This window comes from Chlorocebus sabaeus, chromosome 13 (assembly GCF_047675955.1).
Source record: "Chlorocebus sabaeus isolate Y175 chromosome 13, mChlSab1.0.hap1, whole genome shotgun sequence".
NCBI lineage: Eukaryota > Metazoa > Chordata > Mammalia > Primates > Cercopithecidae > Chlorocebus > Chlorocebus sabaeus.
The window spans coordinates 75614064-75638501 of record NC_132916.1 but is presented as its reverse complement, the minus strand read 5'-3'; the positions used below and the strand labels follow the sequence as shown (position 1 = coordinate 75638501).

The window sequence follows — 24438 nt, the reverse complement described above, 5'->3', positions numbered from 1 at the left end:
AGGGCTAATATCCAGAACCTACAAAGAACTCAAACAAATTTACAAGAAAAAAACAAACAACCCCATCAAAAAGTGGGCAAAGGATATGAACAGACAGTTCTCAAAAGAAGACATTCATACAGCCAACGGACACATGAAAAAATGCTCATCATCACTGGCCATCAGAGAAATGCAAATCAAAACCACAATGAGATACCATCTCACACCAGTTAGAATGGCGATCATTCAAAAGTCAGGAAACAACAGGTGCTGGAGAGGATGTGGAGAAATAGGAACACTTTTACACTGTTGGTGGGAGTGTAAACTAGTTCAACCATTATGGAAAACAGTATGGCGATTCCTCAAGGATCTAGAACTAGATGCACCATATGACCCAGCCATCCCATTACTGGGTATATACCCAAAGGATTATAAATTATGCTGCTATAAAGACACATGCACACGTATGTTTATTGTGGCACTATTCACAATAGCAAAGACTTGGAATCAACCCAAATGTCCATCAGTGACAGATTGGATTAAGAAAATGTGGCACATATACACCATGGAATACTATGCAGCCATAAAAAAGGATGAGTTTGTGTCCTTTGTAGGGACATGGATGCAGCTGGAAACCATCATTCTCAGCAAACTATCACAAGAACAGAAAACCAAACACCGCATGTTCTCACTCATAGGTGGGAACTGAACAATGAGATGACTTGGACTCGGGAAGGGGAACATCACACACCGGGGCCTATCATGGGGAGGGGGAAGAGGGGAGGGATTGCATTGGGAGTTATACCTGATGTAAATGATGAGTTGATGGGTGCAACACACCAACATGGCACAAGTATACATATGTAGCAAACCTGCACGTTGTGCACATGTACCCTACAACTTGAAGTTTAATAATAATAAATAAATTAAAAAAAAAATTTATATAGCCACATGTGCCTAGTGCCTACCATAAAGGAAAGAACATAATTTAAAATACTGAATAACTTAGGTGCTTCAAAATATTTTCAATTCAATTAATATTTACTTAATACCTATGATTTCCAAGTTACTACGTTCAATATCCAATTATTACAATGTAGATACAAAGCCCATATGCTAAACCTAATGTCTTTATTATAAGTATATACAAGCCAACGTTAGTTAACTAATTCTAAAAATCTGGTGATGTTACTCATTACACCCAGAAAATTAGAGACAAATTTGGAGACGGGAAGGCTATTGGAAGCAGACAATATTAAGAACTGATAAAGACATCATTAGTTCTATGAAAGAAAAATTAAAACTGCAACTAAGCCAATCACTGAAACAAAGCCCCAGAAAACCCAGTAGTCTCAGGTTATTGAATGTTAGGGTAATTGTTCCTCAAAGTCCTTGAGGTCCCTCTGTTAGAAGACAGTATAGTAATAATGCTAAGTATGATTCATCCAGGAAGCAAGGAAGCTCTACTTAAGAAGGAAAGACATTATTTAATATATTAATAATGTGTGTATTACAAGTGGTTAATATAGCCCAAATTTTGACTAAATTAATTATACTGTTGATAATATTGCATTGCATTTCTATTATATTGCAGTATCAGTTAGGACTGTTTGTGTCCAAGTGACAGAAGGCTAATTCATAGTAGTTTTAATAGGAATAGAAATTCCATTGGCTTTTGTAACTGAAATGTCCAGTGGGACTGGAAAACAACTTACACAGTGGTCTTTTACACATCTAGAAACCTAATAATAAGAGAATGGAGTGGTGCATATATAAATGTTGTCAAATATTTGAAGATTTTTCATGTAGATAGGCAATAAAAAAAACTGAAATGTATTATTTTAGGAACTTTAAATATTATTCCTTTTAGGGGAAGAACTGGATTAATTTACAAAACACATCAACAGAACACACTACTTACTAGATGAAGGGGAAGGCAGGTGCTGTGATCTGTAGGTGTGTGTACACTTCCCCCATCAAATTTGTAAGTTGAGATCCTAAAGCCTGAAATAATGGTATTAAGAGGTGAGGCCTTTGGGAGGTGACTCAAGCCTGCATGTAGGGCACTAGTGTCCTTGTAAAAGACCCCCAGAGAGCTCATTCACCCCTTCCACTATGTGAGTACACAGTGAGAAGATGCCATGCACAAGGAAGCAGATCCTTGCCAGAAATTGATTCTGCTGGCATGCAGTTCTTGGACTTTCCAGACTCTAGAAGTATGAGAGATAAATTTTTTTGTTGTTTACAAGCCACTAGTCTATGGCATTTTGTTATAGCAGCCCAAACAGGCTGAGACAGAAAATGGATGCTTACAAGTGGCATTGCTGCTATAGTAACTACCTAGAAGTGTGGAAGCAGTTTTGGAACTGGGTAATAAAAGCTGGAAGAGTTTTGAGGTACATGCTAAAGAAAGCCTACACTGCCATGAATGGACCTTTAAAGATTATTCTGGAAGGGGCCCAAAAAGGAAAGAGGAGAGGTATAGAGAAAGCCTCAATCTTCTTAGAAAATACATAAGTGTCTGTGAATTGAATTCTGGTAGAAATATGGATAGTAAAGGCCATTTTGATGAGGTCTCACATGGAAATGAGGAACATGTTACTGGGCCATGGAAGGAAAGCCACCCTTGTTAGGCAAAGACTTTAGCTGAATTTTCTGTGTTCCAGTGTTTTGCGGAAGGTAGAACTTGTGGGCGGTGAAATTGAATATTGGATTGAGGAAATTTCTAAGCAAAGTGTTGAAAGTGCGGCGTGGCTTCTTTTGACTCCTTATAGTAAAGTGCTAGAAAAGAGAAATAGATTTGGACAATTCTCAGCCTACCCATATGGGGAAAAGTGAGAAAGCCTATTTGAAAGAGAACAAGGAAAATGTGGAAGCCACTTCCACACTTTCAGATATTTGTTACAGCCGCACCCTACTTCTCCATACCAAAGTCTGTATTTGCTTGCTCGGGCTGCCATAACAAAATACCACAGGCTAGGTGGTTTCCATAGGAGAAATCTATTTTCTCACATTTTTGGAGACTGGAAGTCTGAGATTAGTCAGGATGGGTGCCAGCAGGGTTTGTTTCTTATGAAGACTCTCCTTCCTGCCTGCCAACAGCTGCCTTCTCTGTGTGCTCACATAGCCTTTCCACTGTGTGTGTGCCTGGAGAGAGAGAAAGAGACAGAGAGAGAGAGAGAGAGAGAGAGAGAGAGAAAACTCTCTGGTGTCCCTCCTCACAAGTCACCAATCCTCTCAGATCTGTAACCCCCGCCTTATCACTCATTTCACCTTAACTGCCTTCTTAGAGGCCTTATCTCCAAATGCAGCCACACTGGCAAGTCAGAACTTTAACCTATGAATTTGGTGGGCATACAAACATTCAGCTCATAACACACACACAAGAAATTAGCAAAAAGTATTTGTTAATTAAGTGGATTCATGTAACTACAAACTATAAAAGGTCAAGAACATGTCCTTTTAAAGTTTTTACATCTATTTGGGCTTATTTTAAAATCACTGTTCTTCAAAATGCTCCCATTTGGTAGTGTTTTTAACCAGACACATCACAAAATATTTACTAACAAGACGCATTTGTGAGGAAGAATGTTATATACTTACGTTTCTGTTGGAATTGTAAATGGAGTCATTCTATAATTCAAAAATGGACTTGAAATCTCAAGGAATTGTTCAGGCTTCTTTACTATTAACTCTAAAAAGTAGTAGTTAGAAAGTATGATGTATATTTAAAAAAATCTTTCAGGATTGCATACAGAATTTAACATTTATTACAGTACTGGTTAGATTAACTATTTACTCAGCAAATTTCAACAGTGTGAAATAGGAATGTAAAACCATACATGAAGCTTTTATTGAAAGAGTTTATAGATCTTTCCAGTATTCAATTCCTTTTGTCTACTGTTCGATTTCTTTCCAGATTATGTGAAACAATTAAGTCTCAAGGGAGAAAGTCAGCAATGTCTTACAGAATTATTACTTGGCACTTACTATTTCAGTACAGGAATGAGTTTCTATAAAAGTATTTTACTAAAAGAAGTGTTCCCTTAGTTAACCTCTGTAACACAATTGCTTAGGATATAAGAAGGAAATGTGAACTACCATATGAATACGGCAGTGGAAGAACAAAAACTGTAGCAAAGTAATGATCATGAGGTGAAAAGAAAGCAGCAGGTCAGGAGAGGATTTGTGGATATTCCTAAAGAGTCTGAGGCTGATCTAGAAGAAAGAAATTCTCAATGAGTAAAGGACACAGCACGTGATTACCATGGTGAACAATGGAATTAAACATTAGGGGTGATTATTAGGGGAAAAAAAAGGGACAGGGACATGGAATACATAAATTTTGTTTGACTGTTCTATGCCATTTTCTGTTAATTTTCAATTTAGAAAGACAATTATGTGAAGAGCCTCTAGGTAGGATACTGACATTACAGCACCCTACCAATTGTTAGATTTGTAAACCCAGTTTATAAAAGAGTATTTGCTTACATAGAATTACACAGCAATCAGTAGCAAAATCAGAAGTTACCTACATGTTCACTATTCTTCCTTTCATTCAACTATTCCTTGATGCCCTGAATGAATAACTGTTTTAAGAAATTATGCGAATTTAACCCAAATATAACATTTTAAAATAAAGGATTTTATTTTCCTTTCAAGTGTCAAATGGATGCTGGTCTTTGGTTCAAGAAACAATAAAGGAGAAGATGGAAGGAAGGGAGGGAAGGAGAGAAGGAAGGAAGGAGGGACGGAGAGAGGAAGGAGGAAGGAAGGAACGAACGAAAAAAACAAACCAAAGATTGGGAAGTTTTTGCACTTTGCTACAACGATTTTTCTATCACACTAATAATAACAATGTCATCACTCAAAGAACGACCTTGATATATGTGGTCAAGTCAGACATTAACCAAACTTTTTAGCTTCTGAGATGTGAAGAGTTCATCCTTTAAAGACATAAAATTTGGGCATAGAATTAAACATAGGCTTTAGATGAAATGTTGGGTGATTTTCCTTGACATACATCTTTCACCAGAAATGAAACTGTTAGACTTTCATACATTAATTAGAAGGATTTGAAAATGATGTGATACATACCTTGAGCTTCATCTGTTATAACGGTTTCCTTTTTTTGACGAATGAGTTTCCAGGGAGGTACAGGAGGTGGTTTTGGTGGTGCTACCAGAGGACAAGACCTACTTCTGGTCACCAGCACAGGATGGCTACAGATGTGGGAAAGCCCATATTCTCTAAGTTTCTCAGCAGAATCTGCCTAAAAGATGGAAAGTAGATTGAAAAGCATTCTCCTCCATTTAAAGTAATACTTTTTCCAATATGAAAGTACTATCACCAACAGAGCAATATGGTGGTAATAAGGAAAAAATCACCCAATATCTCTACCTCTCTTAATATAAGCATTATTATCATTTGTATTTCTTTCCATCTTTTAAATTTTCTGGAGCCCTGCTTCTTTATTTACAAAATGAGAGACTGGAACTAGAATACACTTTTCAGTTCTAAAAGCTTAAGATTGTGTGAGATTGCACAAAAAGCACATCAGTTAGTCCAAAATTAATCAGTCATTATTTTTACAGGTTAATGCTTTAACACTAGTGCTTAATATATATTTTTAAAAAACTAACCATTGCTACCTAATTTTTTTAAAGGCTCCTTTCTTGAATGTGTTCAGGTAAATAAAGTGGTAAGTGACTGTCTTGTCTACACTTTACCCTTCCTCCCCTAACAATGTGTTCCTCCACAGAAGATCCCCATGATTACACATGGCAGTGGAGGAATCCAGAGAAGAGTAGGGAGAAGAGGCTGTCCTTTGTCCTGCCAAATCAAGGAGCTGCCCAGGCAGATACTTCTCATATTCTAATGTTAGACCTCCTGAAGCCAGTCTGCTTTGGAATAATTCCGAATAATACCTGAGTTCTACTTAGAACTTACGTTACTGATTTATGGCTGAACCATGCCAAAGGAAATAAAAAAGTATGTGAATGTTAAAGTGATATATACTATAGCCAAATTCTGACTTTCACAGCTTACTTTAACATTTAAAGTAAAATAAGATGAAATATTAACTACATTAAAGTCAATTTTGATCGATTTTGTCAATAACTATTTTTCTTCCTAGTTATGTTGTCTCAATGATTTCTATGCAATAGCCACAAACCAGATTGTAAATTTACAAAACAGACACTTAAATTAGAACCAGAAACCCACTTATCAGCCTATAGCAAATTATTACTTCAGCTGGAAACTGCCTTGCTCTCATGACTCTGCTGTAGAGCTCAATCTTCCCCGAGGTAGGAGATCCATGAGACAGGAGAGTCTTTCCAAGATCAGGATAATAATTTTAAGAAGGAGTTAATCAGTGCACTTGTGTGTCCAGCAGAATGGTTTAAAGTATTGTAGACATTCAAAATACAGACAAAAGTGATGCAATAGTTTGTAAGTCACTGAAGTAATGGAGGAAACTGTCATTTTCTTTTTATCCCTTTTGTATATTTTAGCAAGCTACTAAAAAATTTCAGAAAACTCTGGAATTATGTCTTAGAGTGCCTTAAACTTTTACATAGATGTTCTTAAAGATAAACCTTTTTCTATAACTTGAACCCTGTCAATTTTTAAGTTTTCATGAGTCAAGCCAATACCTGAAACTAATTCTTTCAATGGAAAGAAAATGCCTTGGCATAGTAGTTATAAAAGGTGAATTACTGCAAAAGTTACATTTGAATAATATCCAAAATAGAAGTCAAATTCAAAGTAGTATTTAAAAGTTGAATAAGATCCAGATATTTTACTAGTCATAATTTTTGGTCTACATGTGTTAATTTCTTCCTGCCATTGCAACAAATTTTAGTGTAACTCCCTGCCGCCTTTCTTTAAACGGTACAGCATTAGAAAATAAAATGATTTAAAGTATTTGGAAATATAAAGAACTGGTCCAAATAACAAATTCCAGTATTAGCACCTATTTATTATTTGAATAATCTGCCAAAGTACTAACATTATTTTGGCACAAGGAATTTAAATACAACAATTCTACATACTTCATTTTATTTTTAGTGTACTACACAATACTTCTGATTCATGTAAAGTAATGCTATTAATAAGAGTTATAGTTTTATGCTGAGAAAGTTTGTTCAAGGATTTCAAAGTTCCTTAGGTTACAATTAGGGAAAGAGAAGATTTACAATAGTGCCTGAAACACTGAGTTTTTCATAGGCACTCAATATACATATGCTGCATAATTCATGCGTAAGACTTAAATTAGAAGTTTCCTTTCCTAAGACCCTTTCACTCTTTTTATTTCAGCTCATTTCAAACATTCTAAAAGATGCAAGACTTGGATTTGGACAGGTGAAGGAGGCTTTAGTAAAACTCCCAGATCTACATAAAACTAAAACCATTAGAATACCCAAGAGGAGAAAGAAGTTGGATAATGTAATTTATAACATCTTGCTCCTTCCTCAATTTTGTTCTTGATTTTCTTGTATTTTTTTTTTTTTTTACCATTTCTTTAAATAAATGTAAGTTCTTGACTTTATTTTACCTGCTGATCTTACTATCTTTGAGGCTGTAACTTTTAGCAATGTACTCCATTTAACAAAATTTCATTAAGACAGAAATTGTTTCCTATAGGTATATTCTTAAGACATTGTATCTCTATTACATTCTCATATTTACCAGGGAAACCAGATCACCCTCACAGGATGCTAACCTAAAAGAATCAGCAGACAAGACAGGAAGATGGTGACTCACTAGTCAGTTCATTACAGCCTTGGAAGTCACTTACTGTTCCAGACACTGGGTTAATTCCAGAACCTCTGGGCACCTTAAGCCTTAAGCTTCCCCAAAGGGAGGATTTATAATAATCTTTATGCCTTGAACCTCACCCATGCCTCAAGCTGCCTTTAAGTCTTCTCCCCTTATAATTTCAATATCTAGTAGTTTCTTGAACCCAGTGGAATCTTCTTCATCTCCAAACTTTCCAACATAAGATTCCCTCCGCTTTGAACACACTTTATCCCATTTACTTGCCTAACTTCATTAAGGTCTCAGCTTAAACAGTTCTTCCTTAGGGACGACTTCCCTGGCTACCCATTAGAAAGGATGGCATGTTTCTATTATGTCTTTCATTCATTTTTTTTCATTCATTTAACCGTCTTTTCACTTGGTTACTCCTCCAACAAATATTAATTCACCTACACCTACTATGTGGCAGGCACCTTGTGTGCCTTCTGTTCTAATTGTATTATTGCAGTTCACTCAATTGTATGCCTTCCTCATTAGACTCTAAGCTTTGTGGGGAAGACCTTGTCAATCTTTCTTAGCACTGTATCTTCAAAACATAGCATATTGTTTACCATATAATAGCATATAATAGGTAATTCATAAAATCTGCTGAATTAATCAATGAATAAACAGATGTGAGTTTTTAGTCTTAGTTTTTAAAATTAAAAATGATCAGCTTTTAATTTTAGTTTATCAGTAGCACTACCAAAAGTTCAAAAGGATTATTTTGCACCCCATTCTTTTTATGGTGTGCAGAAAGCACAGGATAATATTTTATCCTCTGCTTACATTTTGTGGTTTTAAAGGGAGTTTGAGTACTTCTCATGACAGACATGAGACTACGGCACTCCATAAAGCATTGCTGGTATTCTTTTTTCTTTATTTCTTCTAAAAAAACAAACAGTATGCATGTGCAGAATGTGCAGGTTTGTTACGTAGGTATGTGTGCCACGGTGGTTTGCTGCCCCTATTGACCCATTCTCTAAGTTCCCTCCCCTCAACCCCATCCCACACCAGGCCCTGTTGTGTATTGTTCCCCTCTCTGTGTCCATGTGTTCCCGGTGTTCAACCCCCACTTATGAGTGAGAACATGTGGTGTTTGGCTTTCTGTTTCTGCATTAGTTTGCTGAGGATAATGGCTTCCGGCTTCATCCATGTCCTTGCAAAGGACATGATGTCATTCCTTTTTATGGTTGCATAGTATTCCATGGTGCATATGTACCATACTTTCTTTATTCAGTCTACCATTGATGGGGCATTAATGGTATTCTTCAGCAGTCCAACGAGTTAGAGCATTTACTTGCTAGCATATCTGAGACAGCACATAGGCCAGTAGCATGCAAAGAGGTTAAAAGAAAGGCAGGTGTGAGAAGGCCAGCCCTAATCTCAGCAAGAGTCCTGACTTGGGAGAGGCTTTAGAAGTACATTTAGATTGTTGAATGTTGCTAGTTTTTAGATTCAGTCCAAATTGCTGTTTCTGCTGTTTAACCATGTATAATGTTTTCTAACTTTGGATTAAAAATAGTGAAACTGCCATATTCAGGATGTCACCTTATCCTCTTACAATGTGAACACTATTGCATAGTAAATTTTTGCTGGAAAAATTATTTTTATCTAAAAAAGTGGAGAAGAAAGAATGAGAAGAAAGAGAAGGGGAAAAATGTTAGCAACATGCCCCCCAAGCATAATCTAAAAGACAAATGTAATGTATATAGTAAAGTATAATAATCATTCAACTGGAATATTTATGTTTCAAGCTAATTTCTGTTCAAGTTTTTAAAACATAGCTCTTTCTAACTAACTAAATGAACATTCACGTGTAATCATATTGCTGCATCATGTAGTTGTATACTTTAATGTAGTGACTTCGGACTATGAAATCCTAGTAATAAAGTGTTAGATATCTGGAGTCCCCAAACAGAATTGGGATTCAAAAACCCCAAAAGCAGTAGGGCATTTGTTTAAATAAATTGTTAATCACTTGATGGACTTTGCCATCACAAGGGAAGGAGAAAAGTTGTTTTTCTGTCCAAGAACAATAGATAGCTTAAAAATTATGAAAATGCATAAATACTATGCAAGCACTAAATATACTGATTAAAATTTAGCATCATGAAAAAATGTTAACAATATCTTGTTAAGTGAAAAGCTGGTTTCTAAATATAACATAAAGTGTGATTCCAGTAAAAAAGGTATACACATACAAACACAGAATATAGAAGAAAAATCAAAGTATATATGACAAAATGTTAATAGGGCCTATGCCTTACCATTTATACTATAAATATTTAATTGCATTTCCTTTCACTACATTTTCTAAATTTTCTACAATTTGTTAATTGTATTAAAAAATAGCATTTATTTTGTATTATTTTATGATACAAGAAAGGTCATAGCAGTATCTCTCCAGCCTGAGGATGAATTCACTAATATCATCTTATTTTAAGAAAACATATGTGGCCTATTTATGGGAAGGTCATTAATTATTACCTAGGAATAATTTCTATGATTTTCACTGAAATACATAAATTCTGGATCTTTCTTTTCACTTATAACAGAAGGATCTATAAAAATTAAATGTAACTCTATATTTTTTCTTTTCCTTTTTTATAATTAGCCAGAGCTATTGCAATCATCTAAGATAATTTTGGATATGTCAGATCCCTTAGGTCAAGTATCTAATTTTGAAGATAAGGAAACTTACATCCACAGATAGAATTTTAATTAAATTGTCAGGTGCCTTCTACCACAGAAAGTAATCACCCATACACATGCGCACACACACACGTGCACCCACACACACAGAATAAATAATACTGTTTCCTAAGCTTGAATGCTTACCATCTTCTCTAATGAAAAGATCTTGTTTTCAAACAAATAGAGAGGTGTGAATGTCGCATATACGACCATATGAGAGGTCTGTATTGCAGAAGAACCTGTAAAACAAACATATATTATGTCATGAAAATCCTAGTCAAAATCGATCTGTCAGTCGCTCACTCCAGATTGTTCAATTGCCTTAATGAATTTATCTTTGGGCTGGTGAAAAATATATAAAGGATGCAAAATGAATTTAACCGATGTTAAATCTTAAAGATGTATCTATTTTACAGCCTGTCTCATTCATTTTAAGTTCACATTATTACTATTTAATAATTTAAGACCTTATTATACCTCATGACCAAGAGTTATTATGTAACTATACTCTAGTTATTAGTCAGTGCAACATAGAATGGTCCACAAATGAGAATGTTCAAAAGGAATTATTTTTAAGTTGAGTCATTTCTTTACTTTCATAGATAGAATCTTTATTCTGTGTTGAACTTACAGGAAGTCCAGGAGTTTCTATGTCACTTTGTCATTTCAAAAAGAAAGAAAACCTAAGTAAAATGAATTTTTCCATGAAGAAGTAAGGCATAAATAATTTAGCTTGAAGTGTTTAATGCAGGTAGAATTTACTTTTGAGCATTGCTTATTTGTTTGTTATGTTTTTCTTATCCCTGAAATTATTCTATTTGATTATTTTATTCAGTAATTTTTGGTCCTGCAGATATTTTGGACAAATAAATAGAAGTCAATTTATTTTAGCCTCCTTTATTTTTAATTAAATTTTTTTTACAAATTTACATACTGAGATTTAACTATATTTGATACTATGTTTACAAAAGAATAATATCTTTAAGACCACAGAATATAAATTAGTTGTCAGCTCAGTATATCTCTAGAATGGAGATATGAAAATCTGCCAAACTTATAGAAACATACTTTTACATTTCAAAATTGAAATGTTTACATTTCTCATACACCTTGCCAACACATATTGATTGCTTTTTCACTACATTACTCATTTGCCTATGCTACATTTTTTTGATGATGTTAGTTATCATCTAATGTCCACGCATGCTGTCTCCTCAACTAACTTTTAAGGTGTTTGTCTGCAGAGGCTTGGTTAATAATTTGGTTTACTCCTTGTGGAGTACAAGGTACACTGTATTGTGTGATAACTTGTATGAAATCATATGTTTTTAAATATGAATAATCATCTTAAGTTTAAGGATGCAGTAAAATAATTATTCCTTTTAAAAAGAATGAAATGTTAATGAAAATACTTTTCATGCACTCCTATCATCAGATAAAACCATTTGAGATACCCACATTGACCAGAATGCCCTCTGCAGTGACCAGTAATTTACAGTCTAGTTACTTTTCTCACTGATCAATCTAATAGAAGCCCTCCAATAAGTCCTCTAATCAAAAGAAAGATTGTGAAATGTCTTTAGGTATCAGCTGAGAGTTGAAGGCTAGTAATGGAGAGGAAGTTCCTGACAGTGATGACTGCTAAATATTTAAAATGGATAAAATTTTAAAAATCAGTTTTTTATCTATCTGCAGAACTTTCAAGGAAGAGGACAAGATTAAATGTACTTTTCAGGTTCAAGATTCAGCAGTTGACTCTCTACAGCTTAGGAAAGTATGAAGCATGAGAGGGGGAGGGAGGGAAGAAGAGTGAGGATTCCTCTCTGAGCCTGGCTACTGAGCAGGACTGGGCTTCTTTACAACAGTTAGCTGAGTTTCCAGATGTTAAACGTACATTCTGCATAATATTTGACCAAGTATCTGGGCACCCCATGGCTCCTTCAAGTTGATCCATTTCATTAACTCTTTTCTAAATCTTGTTTTAAAAATCATCAAGTGTAAAAGTGTTTTGGTCCAAATTATGTCCCACATTTGTACATTATGCATTAGAAATTTTGATGTCTTCCCTAAATTTTCTAAAGTTTAATATTTAATATGATCACATTAAGTACTTTGCCCTTGATCTTTAATAAGTCTTTTAAACTTTTATTTTCCTTATGATATTAAAAATAAAGTTTGTGATGTAAGCATTTTGAAAAAAGTTCTCATTTACTTTATACCATTATGTAATAAAATATATGGAAACTTGGGAATTCCAGGTGGGGTCTTGGGAAAAAATAATTTTAGAAACTTGAAGTAAAGAATGTGGTCTTGACATATTATAGAAATGATGTTGATGACAAAAAATAGTTCCTCCAAATTTTAAGATAATCACACATTTTATATGAGATTGTAATATTTAATGTTGAAATTTAAAAAAATAACACCAGTGTTTAGTCAAGGGTGAAGTTTTAAATATTTAATAAGTGGTATAACATGGACACAGATTAATGAGACTAGAAACTGATTATAAATATTGGTATCACTATACTGGTGCTATTAGCTAAACATCAGTCTATAAAATCTGGATAAGAATGTGCTATTAAATAGAGATTTTCAAACTATGTTTTATATATCTTATAAATGAGATTCAGGGGCCCGGGAACTCAGTGAACTATTATGTAAAACAGTGCAGATTTGTGTGCATACTGCTTTAGTCTGTTTTGTACTGCTAAAACAAAATATTTGAGACTGAGTAACTTATAAAGAACAGAAGTTTATTTCCCCACAGTTCTGGAGGCTGGGAAGCCCAAGATCAAGGTACTGGCATCTGGTGAGGAACTTTTTGCTGTCCCATCCCATGGCCAAATAAGCATGTCATCCCATAGGCAAACTCACTGTTTTATAACAAACCCACACGAGGATACCTAACACACCCATAACAATGGCATTACTCCATTCCCTCTGTCCTCACGGCCTAATTACCTCTCATTAGCCCTACCTCCCAACACTGGGGAGCAAACAGTGTTGGAAGGTGAGCTGTTTAGTCCCCAAACAGCATTGGGGATCAAAATTCTAGCACATGAACTTTAGAAGACACATTCAACCAAGAGTACGAAGAATTTGGAAAAACAGAGCTGGTTCATAATTTTTATAAGATTTTCAAAGAAGTTTATTACCCAATAAAAGATGTGAATTATTTGTAAAGTGTCTAAAGGGCCTTGGATATTTCCTATTTGTTCTATTATTTCTCTGTAAATATGTTGTGTGATTCTGCAGTATTAGAACACTCATAATGCTTTCTGGTTTTACTATATATGGATAAAAGTTCTTTTAGAAGATCTTAAAGGCAAATGTTTAAATCCAGGGGCTCTATAATTTCTTTCAGTGAACTATCAATGATACAAACCATGAAATGTCTTTATCTTTCCAGTTGGAGTAACTTTGCATTGAATTAGCACAGCTGCATATAAAATAAAGTCTAATAATTGAGAAAGAAATTTAAGAAAAAAATATACTCTTGAATAATGAGATAGAATTTTACACTCCAGTCTCTAAAACTGCCTTAAAATATTTTGTACATTAATTATGAGCCTTATATGGCCTACAACTGCCATACTTATTATATTTTATTGCCTAAAAGAAGCTTTTGCTACATTTGTATGATTTCAATGTTTTATATTACATGTGATACAGCTCTTTTTGCCTTCTATAAGCATATTTCAGAAGATTGCAATAAAACATGTAAGATTACTTAAATACCACTTCTATCATTGATTTTATTTTATGTCAAATGTTTACTATCTGAACTTATAACAATTTCAGCCTGAAATGTTGAGTCCCAGTGAGATGAACCCCAAATTACTACAAGTCCTTAAGAAGTATTTGTTAAATATTATATATGATTTTTATTTTTATTTATATAATATGATATTTAGTCAATTTAGAATAGCTAACCTTCAGTAAATGCCTACTCTGTGCTAAGGCCTAAGTATTTTCTATGAGTCAGTTCACATAAACCCTATGAATAAATTCTATTTTTAACAGCTTTTTTCAGGCAAGTAAATTGAGTTACAGATAGGTTAAATAACATGTCAAGTACACAGTTAAGAAGTGTGAAGTATAAAGTAATCCCTGGTCTTTCTGGCAATTTTTTAGTGTCTATTTTTCTGTGTGGCAATATGTAAAGAGGATAATGACTAGAGTGTTTTCCGGCCCACTTCCTACCAGAAAATAGTTGCAGTTCCAATATTTGAAGCAAGGCTGAAAAGTCAAAGACTTTTTATACCAGGCCCATAATTTCTTAGTTCAAGTTTTTAAAAAATATATATTAGTGGGCTTCTAATCTATTTGTTTCATCAGTTCCACATGTCCATATTGTTTCTTGAGCATAATTCCCAAGGCTAATTTCTTTGCTTCTTTGCTTCATAGAGGCTACTTTGAAGATAGCTGCAACAAAGAGGTCACAGTCTTAACAATCTTTGACACAACCAGGTGTGTTGTTTAAGTTTTACTGGGCTGTATTAGGCCATACTTGTGTGACTATAAAGAAATACCTGAGACTGGATAATTTATAAAGAAAAGAGGTTTAATTGGCTCATGGTTCTGCAGGGTGTACAGGAAGCCTAGAACTGGTATCTGTTTCTGGAGAGGCCTCAGGGAGCTTTTACTCATGGCAGAAGGCAAAAGGGGGAGTAGGTGTCTCACATGGTGAGAATGGGAGCAAGCAAGAGAGTAGGGGGAGATGCTACACAGTTTCAAACGACCAGATCTTGCAAGAACTCACTGTCATGAAGACAGCACCAAGCCTTGAGGGATCTGCCCTCAGGTCCAAAGCAACTCCCACCAGGCTCCACCTTCAGCACTGGGGATTACAATTCAACATGAGGTTTGGGCGAGGACAAACATCCAAAATACATCATGGAGCTTTGTTGTTTAATACTTAGGTGTGGCCATGGAACTGAACTGTCTTCAACAGAATGAGAACAGAAGTGATAAACAATACAGCTTGTTTTTACTTCAAACATCTTGCACCTGCAATCCTCCAAGCTCTTTTACTTCCCACTGGTATAGAGCTTCAGAATTCACATGCTAGAGTATAGGAGGCATAAAAAGGGAGGAGCATGGCTCTCTTCAACACCAGCCTTATCTCCAATTAATTGTGGTCAAGAAATAGCCTTTTATTTTTTCAATGTTGTATGTTCTGTGATCTCAAAAATTTCTCTCTCTTTTTTCCCCATTTATTTTGGAAAAACAGACAATTCTTCCCTGAACTCATTTCTTATTTGAAATCTCTTGCTAACAGTAGATATTACAAACTAACACTGCCTAGAATAGTAGATTTTCAATCACTTATTTTAGAGACTCAGGTTCACTGAGTACATGGCTAACTTCTAAATTGTCACAGGTTCTGGTTTTACCAAATATTTTGCTGTGTGAGGTAGATCCCCAGGTTTCCTCAAGTTTGAAATACTATTTCTTCACTGCCTTCTACTCTACTGTTAAGCAAACACCACATAATTTCACCTCGTTATTAGTACTCTATTTCTGGCAAGAGTTAGTTTATCATGAAGTAATTGTAGCTGCTATAGTGAACACACTAAAAAATATGACTTAAACATGATATAGTTTCTTTTCGTTCATAGAAAGTACGAAATGAACCTTCTTGACCAGCAAGCAGATCTCCAGGTAGTGATTCACATACTCCTGCTCTGTCCCTCCTTGTGGCTTTGCCATCTTTAATACTGTGCTCTCAACAGCAGTGAGCTAACAGAAGGGGAATTGCAATTGAGAACATGGTATAGGTCAGTCTACAGCTCGTATGTATCACTTTGCTTCATGTCCTGTGGGCTAGATATTAGAAGGCCACATCTCATTTAAAAGAGGCTGGGAAAATGTAGCACAACTGTGTTCCTAGGAAGAGGAGGAAATTGTGAAAAGCTAGCAGTATTTCTCATAGTCAGAAAATATCCAACTTACTATTCCACTGAGTCATATTCTAATGGTATTGATTTTTGCTTTTTTGAAACAATTTTTTAAAGTTACTATGATACTGAACTCTATTACTATATTATTACACAAATTCTAACTTACCCTGTAGTTAATAAGTTACTGGCAAAACTCAGATCTCTAATATTTCTGGTAATCATTTTTTCTCAAATATTGGAAGGGTCTGATTACTCATTCTTAGAAAACTTCGGTATTTGTAATTAATGTCATCATTTGTATCAAATTTCTTTATAAGTTACATTTTAAATTTAGCTATTTAGAGAATAAAAGTTTTCAATAAGTTTTACAGTTTAAAATATTAACATTTATAGATATTGAGAGGAGAGATAACAGAGTAGTTGTGTGAACGCTGGAGTAAGACTGTGTAGGTTCATAAACCCACGTTACACTTTGTAATTTTGAGTTCCTCCAAGAGAGCAGAATTAGTGCCAAAGAACTTCCCCTCTATACCAGGAAAAAGGTCTTAACAGGACTTTCTCAGCCGAATTTTAGAATTGCAAATGATCAGTGACTACAATGTGTCCCCTGCTATTTTGTTTTATGAGTGGAGTTTATATTGCAGTTACTGTGTTCCTCTTCATATGGGAAGGTTTTTAAATTTAGGAAATTTAGGTTTTTAAAAAGTTTATTATCAGAATTTTATTTGTGAATTTTCTATATATATTACCTTAATTCAATAAAACTGATTTTAGGAAGCAATATTTGAGTGCATGTGTAATTTTCCAATAGGACTTTAAGAGGTTTCAAACTTCTATTCAGAATTTGTGACTTATATAGTTTTCTGTCATTTCATTCTCTGCATCATCTGCTGAGTTTGTAATCATCATTGGTCAGATTGGTCGTTAGTCCAAATTGGAAAGATATTAATGACAACATTATATGAGAGATGGGAGTGGATACATATGGGTGTATCTGTAAGCATGTGTGTGCATGTACATGACTTGGAGATCCTGGATATTTTAACTAGATGCAATTACTGGATAATAATTTGGATTGGGACTCTTGGTAAGTATTGAACATACATGTGAGAAGAAGAGTGAAATGGGTATCTGGTGATCAGGAAAGTGAAATGTGGTGAAGACTGATCATTCATTGTTCACCAAATGGTTTCCTCTTTCTCCTGAAATTATTGATCTTTCGCACATTCCACATTCCATATTTTCCAACTCCTCTTAAAGTCAAGTGTGGCCATTGGACTGAATTATCTTCAATAGAATGAGACCAGAGTGATATACAGTGCAGCTTTTTTGATTTCAGACACCTTGCTCCTGCAATCCTCAAAGCTCTTTTTCTTCCCACTGGTATAGAACTTTAGAATGCTAGAGGTATAAAAGGCATAAAATGGAAGGAGCATGGGTCTCTTCAATATCATCTAGAAAATAACTTCCTGCCAAGGATTAACACTAGTCTTTTTATTTTAATTGAGAAAGAAATATATATGACATCAGAGTCATTTGTTAGGCATGCCAGCTAGTGTACCTAAATGAATACACTTATTTTGGAAATAAGAAAATGAATTCTTAATTGTCAAGTCATTATTAGGGTATGCATTGGATAATATTAGATGACATATAAATATATACATAAATCTCTACATGTCTTCTGCCATTATAAAACTGTATCTCCTATGGCATTTAAAACTGTGAGTGCCATTTTATTTTAATGACCATTGTGATAAATATGCTACTTTGAAAAAATCAATAAAACAGGGGGTCTTTATATTAAATTTTAAGTGACTTATCAGAATTAATTATAACACATCTAATATCAAATCAAACATAAAGAATAAAGGCCGAGTGTGGTGACACATGCCTATAGTCCCAGCACTCTAGGAGGCCAAAGTGGGTGGATCACTTGAGGTCAAGAGTTTGAGACCAGCCTAGTCAACATGGTGAAGCTCCATCTGTACTAAAAATACAAGAATTAGCTGGGTGTAATGGCATGCACCTGCAGTCCCAGCTACTTGGGAGTCTGAGGCACGAGAATCGCTTGAACCTGGGAGGTGGGGGTTGCAGTGAGCTGAGATTGCGCCACTGCACTCCAGCCTGGGTGACACAGCAAGACTCTGTGTCAAATGAATAAATAAATAAATAAACAAACAAACGATATAAATGTCATGTTATTTTTTCCATATGAGTTTGAATTGTAACTCAGTTGTCTCTTGAATGCTTACTGTCTATCAATTATCTCCTTTACAAGTGAAACCAAAGCAGCTGATTGCAGGAAATGAATTGTAACACCATCAGAAATGCACTTAGATTTAACTCTGTGGGAGAAGGAAGTTCACATGGCCACCCTCTTATTTATGCCAGACAAAATACTCCTATAGAGTTCATTCTAATACCGTACCTTTAGCACAGTCAAGAATTAATAAAGGCTTTTGCAGTAAGTATGCTAAAATGTAACTCTTCCAACAAGTGCTAAGCACTTTACCTGGATTCAACACTTGATTCTCACAAGGACCCTCACCAAAACAATGATGCTGATTTATAGAGATCCTGAGTTTAAAGAGGCTCTATCACTTGCCTGATACTTATACACTCAGTGTTGAAGCAGATATTGAACTCAAGCAGCTTGACTCCACAGTCCAAACTGAACCATATTCTATGTGTTGGCATGACCCTAACTGTAAGTTCAGCAGGAGAAAGGAGGCATCATTACTTTTATTTTCACAAAGGAAGAACTCAGAGAAAGTTTTAGCCATTTTCACAAAGATGAAGAACCATCAGTAAGTCTGCTAATATAATGTTTCTTACTGTCAAAATTATTGCTTAAAATATCAATATAAGAAAATGATTTTTAACGTAGAATTAAAAATACAATAGTGACTTTTTTCTATCCACATCACTAGGCATGTTTCAGTAAAAGTAAAAAGCCATACTTATTAAAATGTCCTCATACAAATCATCACAATATATTAAGAAAAAATATAAAAATTTATTAATAAAGCACACTACTAGGTGTAAAAACATGTATTTTGAGTAGCTAATGAAAGATGAGGTGAAAATGATAACCTGCACTCTGGAAGCACCAAGATAAATGAGTCAAAGCTGAGACTATAAAGCCTCAAAAGAGACACTCTAGTCTTCCTCCTGAATAGGTTGAGGTATCATTTTTTTATAGCATGTTTTCTTTCAACCTGATACAATTTGTTTAAAGGCTTCTATATCTAGACTGTTTTAGCTGGTACAGAGGACAAAAGTGCGGTAGCCCAGGGGTCTTTAGAGATAATTCGTAAGTCCAAATTGGAAAGATATTAATTAAACGAAAAACCTCCAATGTGATTTTAAGTGATAGAGAAACCCAAGCATTTTCACAAAAATACTTGACCTTTATACAATGAGGCTATTATAAATAGATCTTGTACATCCACTCAGTCACAATGTGATACACGAAAAAGTGTGGTTGTCGGTATCGTGATATAAACAATGACTTCTACAGTCTCCAGCCTCACAGTTATTTTCTAAAACACAGTAAAAGATCTGGAGGCCCATTGTGAGCAAGGAGCCAGATGTAGACTTTTTGTTTCATTTGGTGGCTGGCATCTAACCACTCAAACAAGTAACTTTGAATTTACTTAATTTGGATGATAAATTTAACCTGAGTATTTTTTAGAGCAATACCTGAAAGCGACAGCAGAAGCCTCTCCCATATGTGGATACTTCTTCTGTGACAATTGCACTCCAATTTGGACAAGCAGGCTTCTGTCTCATTGGTAGGACTTTGGCCCAACATACCTACCCCTCAGAGAACCCAGCATTTATGGCCACCTTGAATAAGTTTATTTAGTTATTTCAAAAGAAAAAATGTATTTCTATGTTTCAAGGTTTTCCAGCATTTTAAGAAACAACTAAATTAGTTATTATTCTAAGAAATTAGGAGCTTACAATCTGATAGGGACTGCACAGAGTACTGCACTTCTGATGAGGGTCTTGAACCATGAATTGAGAATTTGAATTTTTCTTTTTCTCCATCTTTACTTCTCTTCTTTCCAACGTCTCTTGCATCTGCTTTCTCTAACATACGAAAAAAAAAACAATAAATATTTTAACTAGACAACCTCAAACTGTATTTCTTATTCAGTCATTGTCTTAAAGAAAAAAGGCCAAAATAATAGTATTATTTAAATGTAAAACTATAGCCGTAATTTCTCTAAAACACGATCCCTCTAATTAGAAACACCACAATAAAGCCAGGGAGAACTTTGAAAACTGGATATATTATGAAATAAATGAGCATTGCCTTTTATCTGCGGCATATAATTTTGTTTCAAGAAGATAATTATTTGAATATATTTTATTCATATAAGATTATAGTATTAAGGTAATTTTCTCATTTTAAAAATAAAAACAAAACACAGCAAAGCCTGTACTGAAAGTTAAGTCCTAAATGTAGAGCCCTCTCAGATTTTCCTTATTTGGGTCCTCCACTTACAGGAAACACAGTTTTGTGACTCCAAAATATTTTATTGTGGAGCCCAGACTCCAACCAAAGTCCCAAGCCAGCATCTTATTGCCTACATGGCTTGGGTAATAAAACTCTTGTATCCAGAACTATTCCCACCATTTGAGTGCTCATTCATATACTCAATCTATAAAACATATTCTTCTTCAACTTAAAACACTTTTCTCAAAGATTTTTTAAATTCCCTAACAAATCTCTCTCAATTCAGAGACAGAAATTATAGATTTCTGTCATTTCATTTTTTTTTAGCAGTAAGGATTTTATTTTTTATTTTATTATTATTATTATTATTATTATTATTATACTTTAAGTTCTAGGGTACATGTGCATAACATGCAGGTTTGTTACATATGTATACTTGTGCCATGTTGGTGTGCTGCACCCATCAACTCGTCAGCACCCATCAACTCGTCATTTACATCAGGTATAACTCCCAGTGAAATCCCTCCCCCCTCCCCACTTCCCATGATAGACCCCGGTGTGTGATGTTCCCCTTCCCAAGTCCAAGTGATCCCATTGTTCAGTTCCCACCTATGAGTGAGAACATGCAGTGTTTGGTTTTCTGTTCTTGCCATAGTTTGCTGAGAATGATGGTTTCCAGCTGCATCCATGTCCCTACAAAGGACACAAACTCATCCTTTTTTATGGCTGCGTAGTATTCCATGGTGTATATGTGCCACATTTTCTTAATCCAGTCTGTCACTGATGGACATTTGGGTTGATTCCAGGTCTTTGCTATTGTGAATAGTGCCGCAATAAACATACGTGTGCATGTGTCTTTATAGCAGCATGATTTATAATCCTTTGGGTATATACCCAGTAATGGGATGGCTGGGTCATATGGTACTTCTAGTTCTAGATCCTTGAGGAATCGCCATACTGTTTTCCATCATGGTTGAACTAGTTTACAGTCCCACCAGTAGTGTAAAGGTGTTCATATTTCTCTACATCCTCTCCAGCACCTGTTGTTTCCTGACTTTTTAATGATTGCCATTCTAACTGGTGTGAGATGGTATCTCATTGTGGTTTTGATTTGCATTTCTCTGATGGCCAGTGATGATGAGCATTTTTTCATGTGTCTGTTGGCTGTATGAATGTCTTCTTTTGCGAAATGTCTGTTCATATCTTTTGCCCACTTTTTGATGGGGTTGTTTATTTTTTTCTTGTAAATTTGTGTGAGTTCTTTGTAGGTTCTGGATATTAGCCCTTTGTCAGATGGGTAGATTGTAAAAATTTTCTCCCATTTGGTAAGTTGCCTGTTCACTCTGATGGTAGTTTCTTTTGCTGTGCAGAAGCTTTTTAGTTTAATTAGATCCCATTTGTCAATTTTGGCTTTTGTTGCCATTGCTTTTGGTGTTTTAAACATGAAGTCCTTGCCCATGCCTATGTCCTGAACGGTATTACCTAAGTTTTCTTCTAGGGTTTTTATGGTATTAGGTCTAACATTTAAGTCTCTAATCCATCTTGAATTAATTTTCGTATAAGGAGTAAGGAAAGGATCCAGTTTCAGCTTTCTACCTATGGCTAGCCAATTTTCCCAGCACCGTTTATTAAATAGGGAATCCTTTCCCATTTCTTGTTTTTCTCAGGTTTGTCAAAGATCAGATGGCTGTAGATGTGTGGTATTATTTCTGAGGACTCTGTTCTGTTCCATTGGTCTATATGTCTGTTTTGGTACCAGTACCATGCTGTTTTGGTTACTGTAGCCTTGTAGTATAGTTTGAAGTCAGGTAGCGTGATGCCTCCAGTTTTGTTCTTTTGACTTAGGATTGTCTTGGCAATGTGGGCTCTTTTTTGGTTCCATATGAACTTTAAAGCAGTTTTTTCCAATTCTGTGAAGAAGCTCATTGGTAGCTTTTTGGGGATGGCATTGAATCTATAAATTACCTTGGGCAGTATGGCCATTTTCACAATATTGATTCTTCCTATCCATGAGCATGGAATGTTCTTCCATTTGTTTGTGTCCTCTTTTATTTCACTGAGCAGTGGTTTGTAGTTCTCCTTGAAGAGTTCCTTTACATCCCTTGTAAGTTGGATTCCTAGGTATTTTATTCTTTTTGAAGCAATTGTGAATGTAAGTTCATTCATGATTTGGCTCTCTGTTTGTCTGTTACTGGTATGTAAGAATGCTTGTGATTTTTGCACATTAATTTTGTATCCTTAGACTTTGCTGAAGTTTCTTATCAGCTTAAGGAGATTTTTGGCTGAGACAATGGGGTTTTCTAAATATACAATCATGTCATCTGCAAACAGGGACAATTTGACTTCTTGTTTTCCTAACTGAATACCCTCTATTTCTTTCTCTTGCCTGATTGCCCTAGCCAGAACTTCCAACACTATGTTGAATAGGAGTGGTGAGAGAGGGCATCCCTGTCTTGTGCCATTTTTCAAAGGGAATTTTTCCAGTTTTTGCCCATTTGGTATGATATTGGCTGTGGATTTGTCATAAATAGCTCTTATTATTTGGAGATACGTTCCATCAATACTGAATTTATTGAGCGTTTTTAGCATGAAGGGCTGTTGAATTTTGTCAAAGGCCTTTTCTGCATCTATTGAGATAATCATGTAGTTTTTGTCTTTGGTTCTGTTTATATGCTGGATTATGTTTATTGATTTGTGTATGTTGAACCAGCCTTGCATCCCAGGGATGAAGCCCACTTGATCATGGTGGATAAGCTTTTTGATGTGCTGCTGAATCCGGTTTGCCAGTATTTTATTGAGGATTTTTGCATCGATGTTCATCAGGGATATTGGTCTAAAATTCTCTTTTTTTGTTGTATCTCTGCCAGGCTTTGGTATCAGGATTATGTTGGCCTCATAAAATGAGTTAGGGAGGATTCGCTCTTTTTCTATTGATTGGAATAGTTTCAGAAGGAATGGTACCAACTCCTCCTTGTACCTCTGGTAGAATTCAGCTGTGAATCCATCTGGTCCTGGACTTTTTTTGGTTGGTTGGTAGGCTATTAATTATTGCCTCAATTTCAGAGCCTGCTATTGGTCTATTCAGGGATTCAGCTTCTTCCTGGTTTAGTCTTGGGAGAGTGTACGTGTCCAGGAAATTATCCATTTCTTCTAGATTTTCTAGTTTATTTGTGTAGAGGTGTTTATAGTATTCTCTGATGGTAGTTTGTATTTCTGTGGGGTCGGTGGTGATATCCCCTTTATCATTTTTAATTGTGTCGATTTGATTCTTCTCTCTTTTCTTCTTTATTAGTCTTGCTAGTGGTCTATCAATTTTGTTGATCTTTTCAAAAAACCAACTGCTGGATTCATTGATTTTTTGGAGGGTTTTTTGTGTCTCTACTCCTTCAGTTCTGCTCTGATCTTAGTTATTTCTTGCCTTCTGCTAGCTTTTGAATGTGTTTGCTCTTGCTTCTCTAGTTCTTTTAATTGTGATGTTAGAGTGTCAATTTTAGATCTTTCCTGCTTTCTCTTGTGGGCATTTAGTGCTATAAATTTCCCTCTACACACTGCTTTAAATGTGTTCCAGAGATTCTGGTATCTTGTATC

At 35.1% G+C, this 24438-nt stretch overlaps 1 protein-coding gene across 1 annotated transcript in view; it reads right to left on the bottom strand.

Moving 5' to 3' along the window:
- ADGB (androglobin) overlaps nucleotides 1-24438 on the bottom strand; it is a 248133-nt gene that overhangs the window by 132140 nt on the left and 91555 nt on the right. The window contains exons 9-12 of the mRNA XM_008006725.3: nucleotides 20352-20480; nucleotides 10621-10715; nucleotides 5077-5251; nucleotides 3583-3673 (exon numbers count right to left, since the gene is read on the bottom strand). Of these exons, the coding sequence (XP_008004916.3) occupies nucleotides 3583-3673; nucleotides 5077-5251; nucleotides 10621-10715; nucleotides 20352-20480 (490 nt within the window). The remainder of the gene's footprint in view (nucleotides 1-3582; nucleotides 3674-5076; nucleotides 5252-10620; nucleotides 10716-20351; nucleotides 20481-24438) is intronic.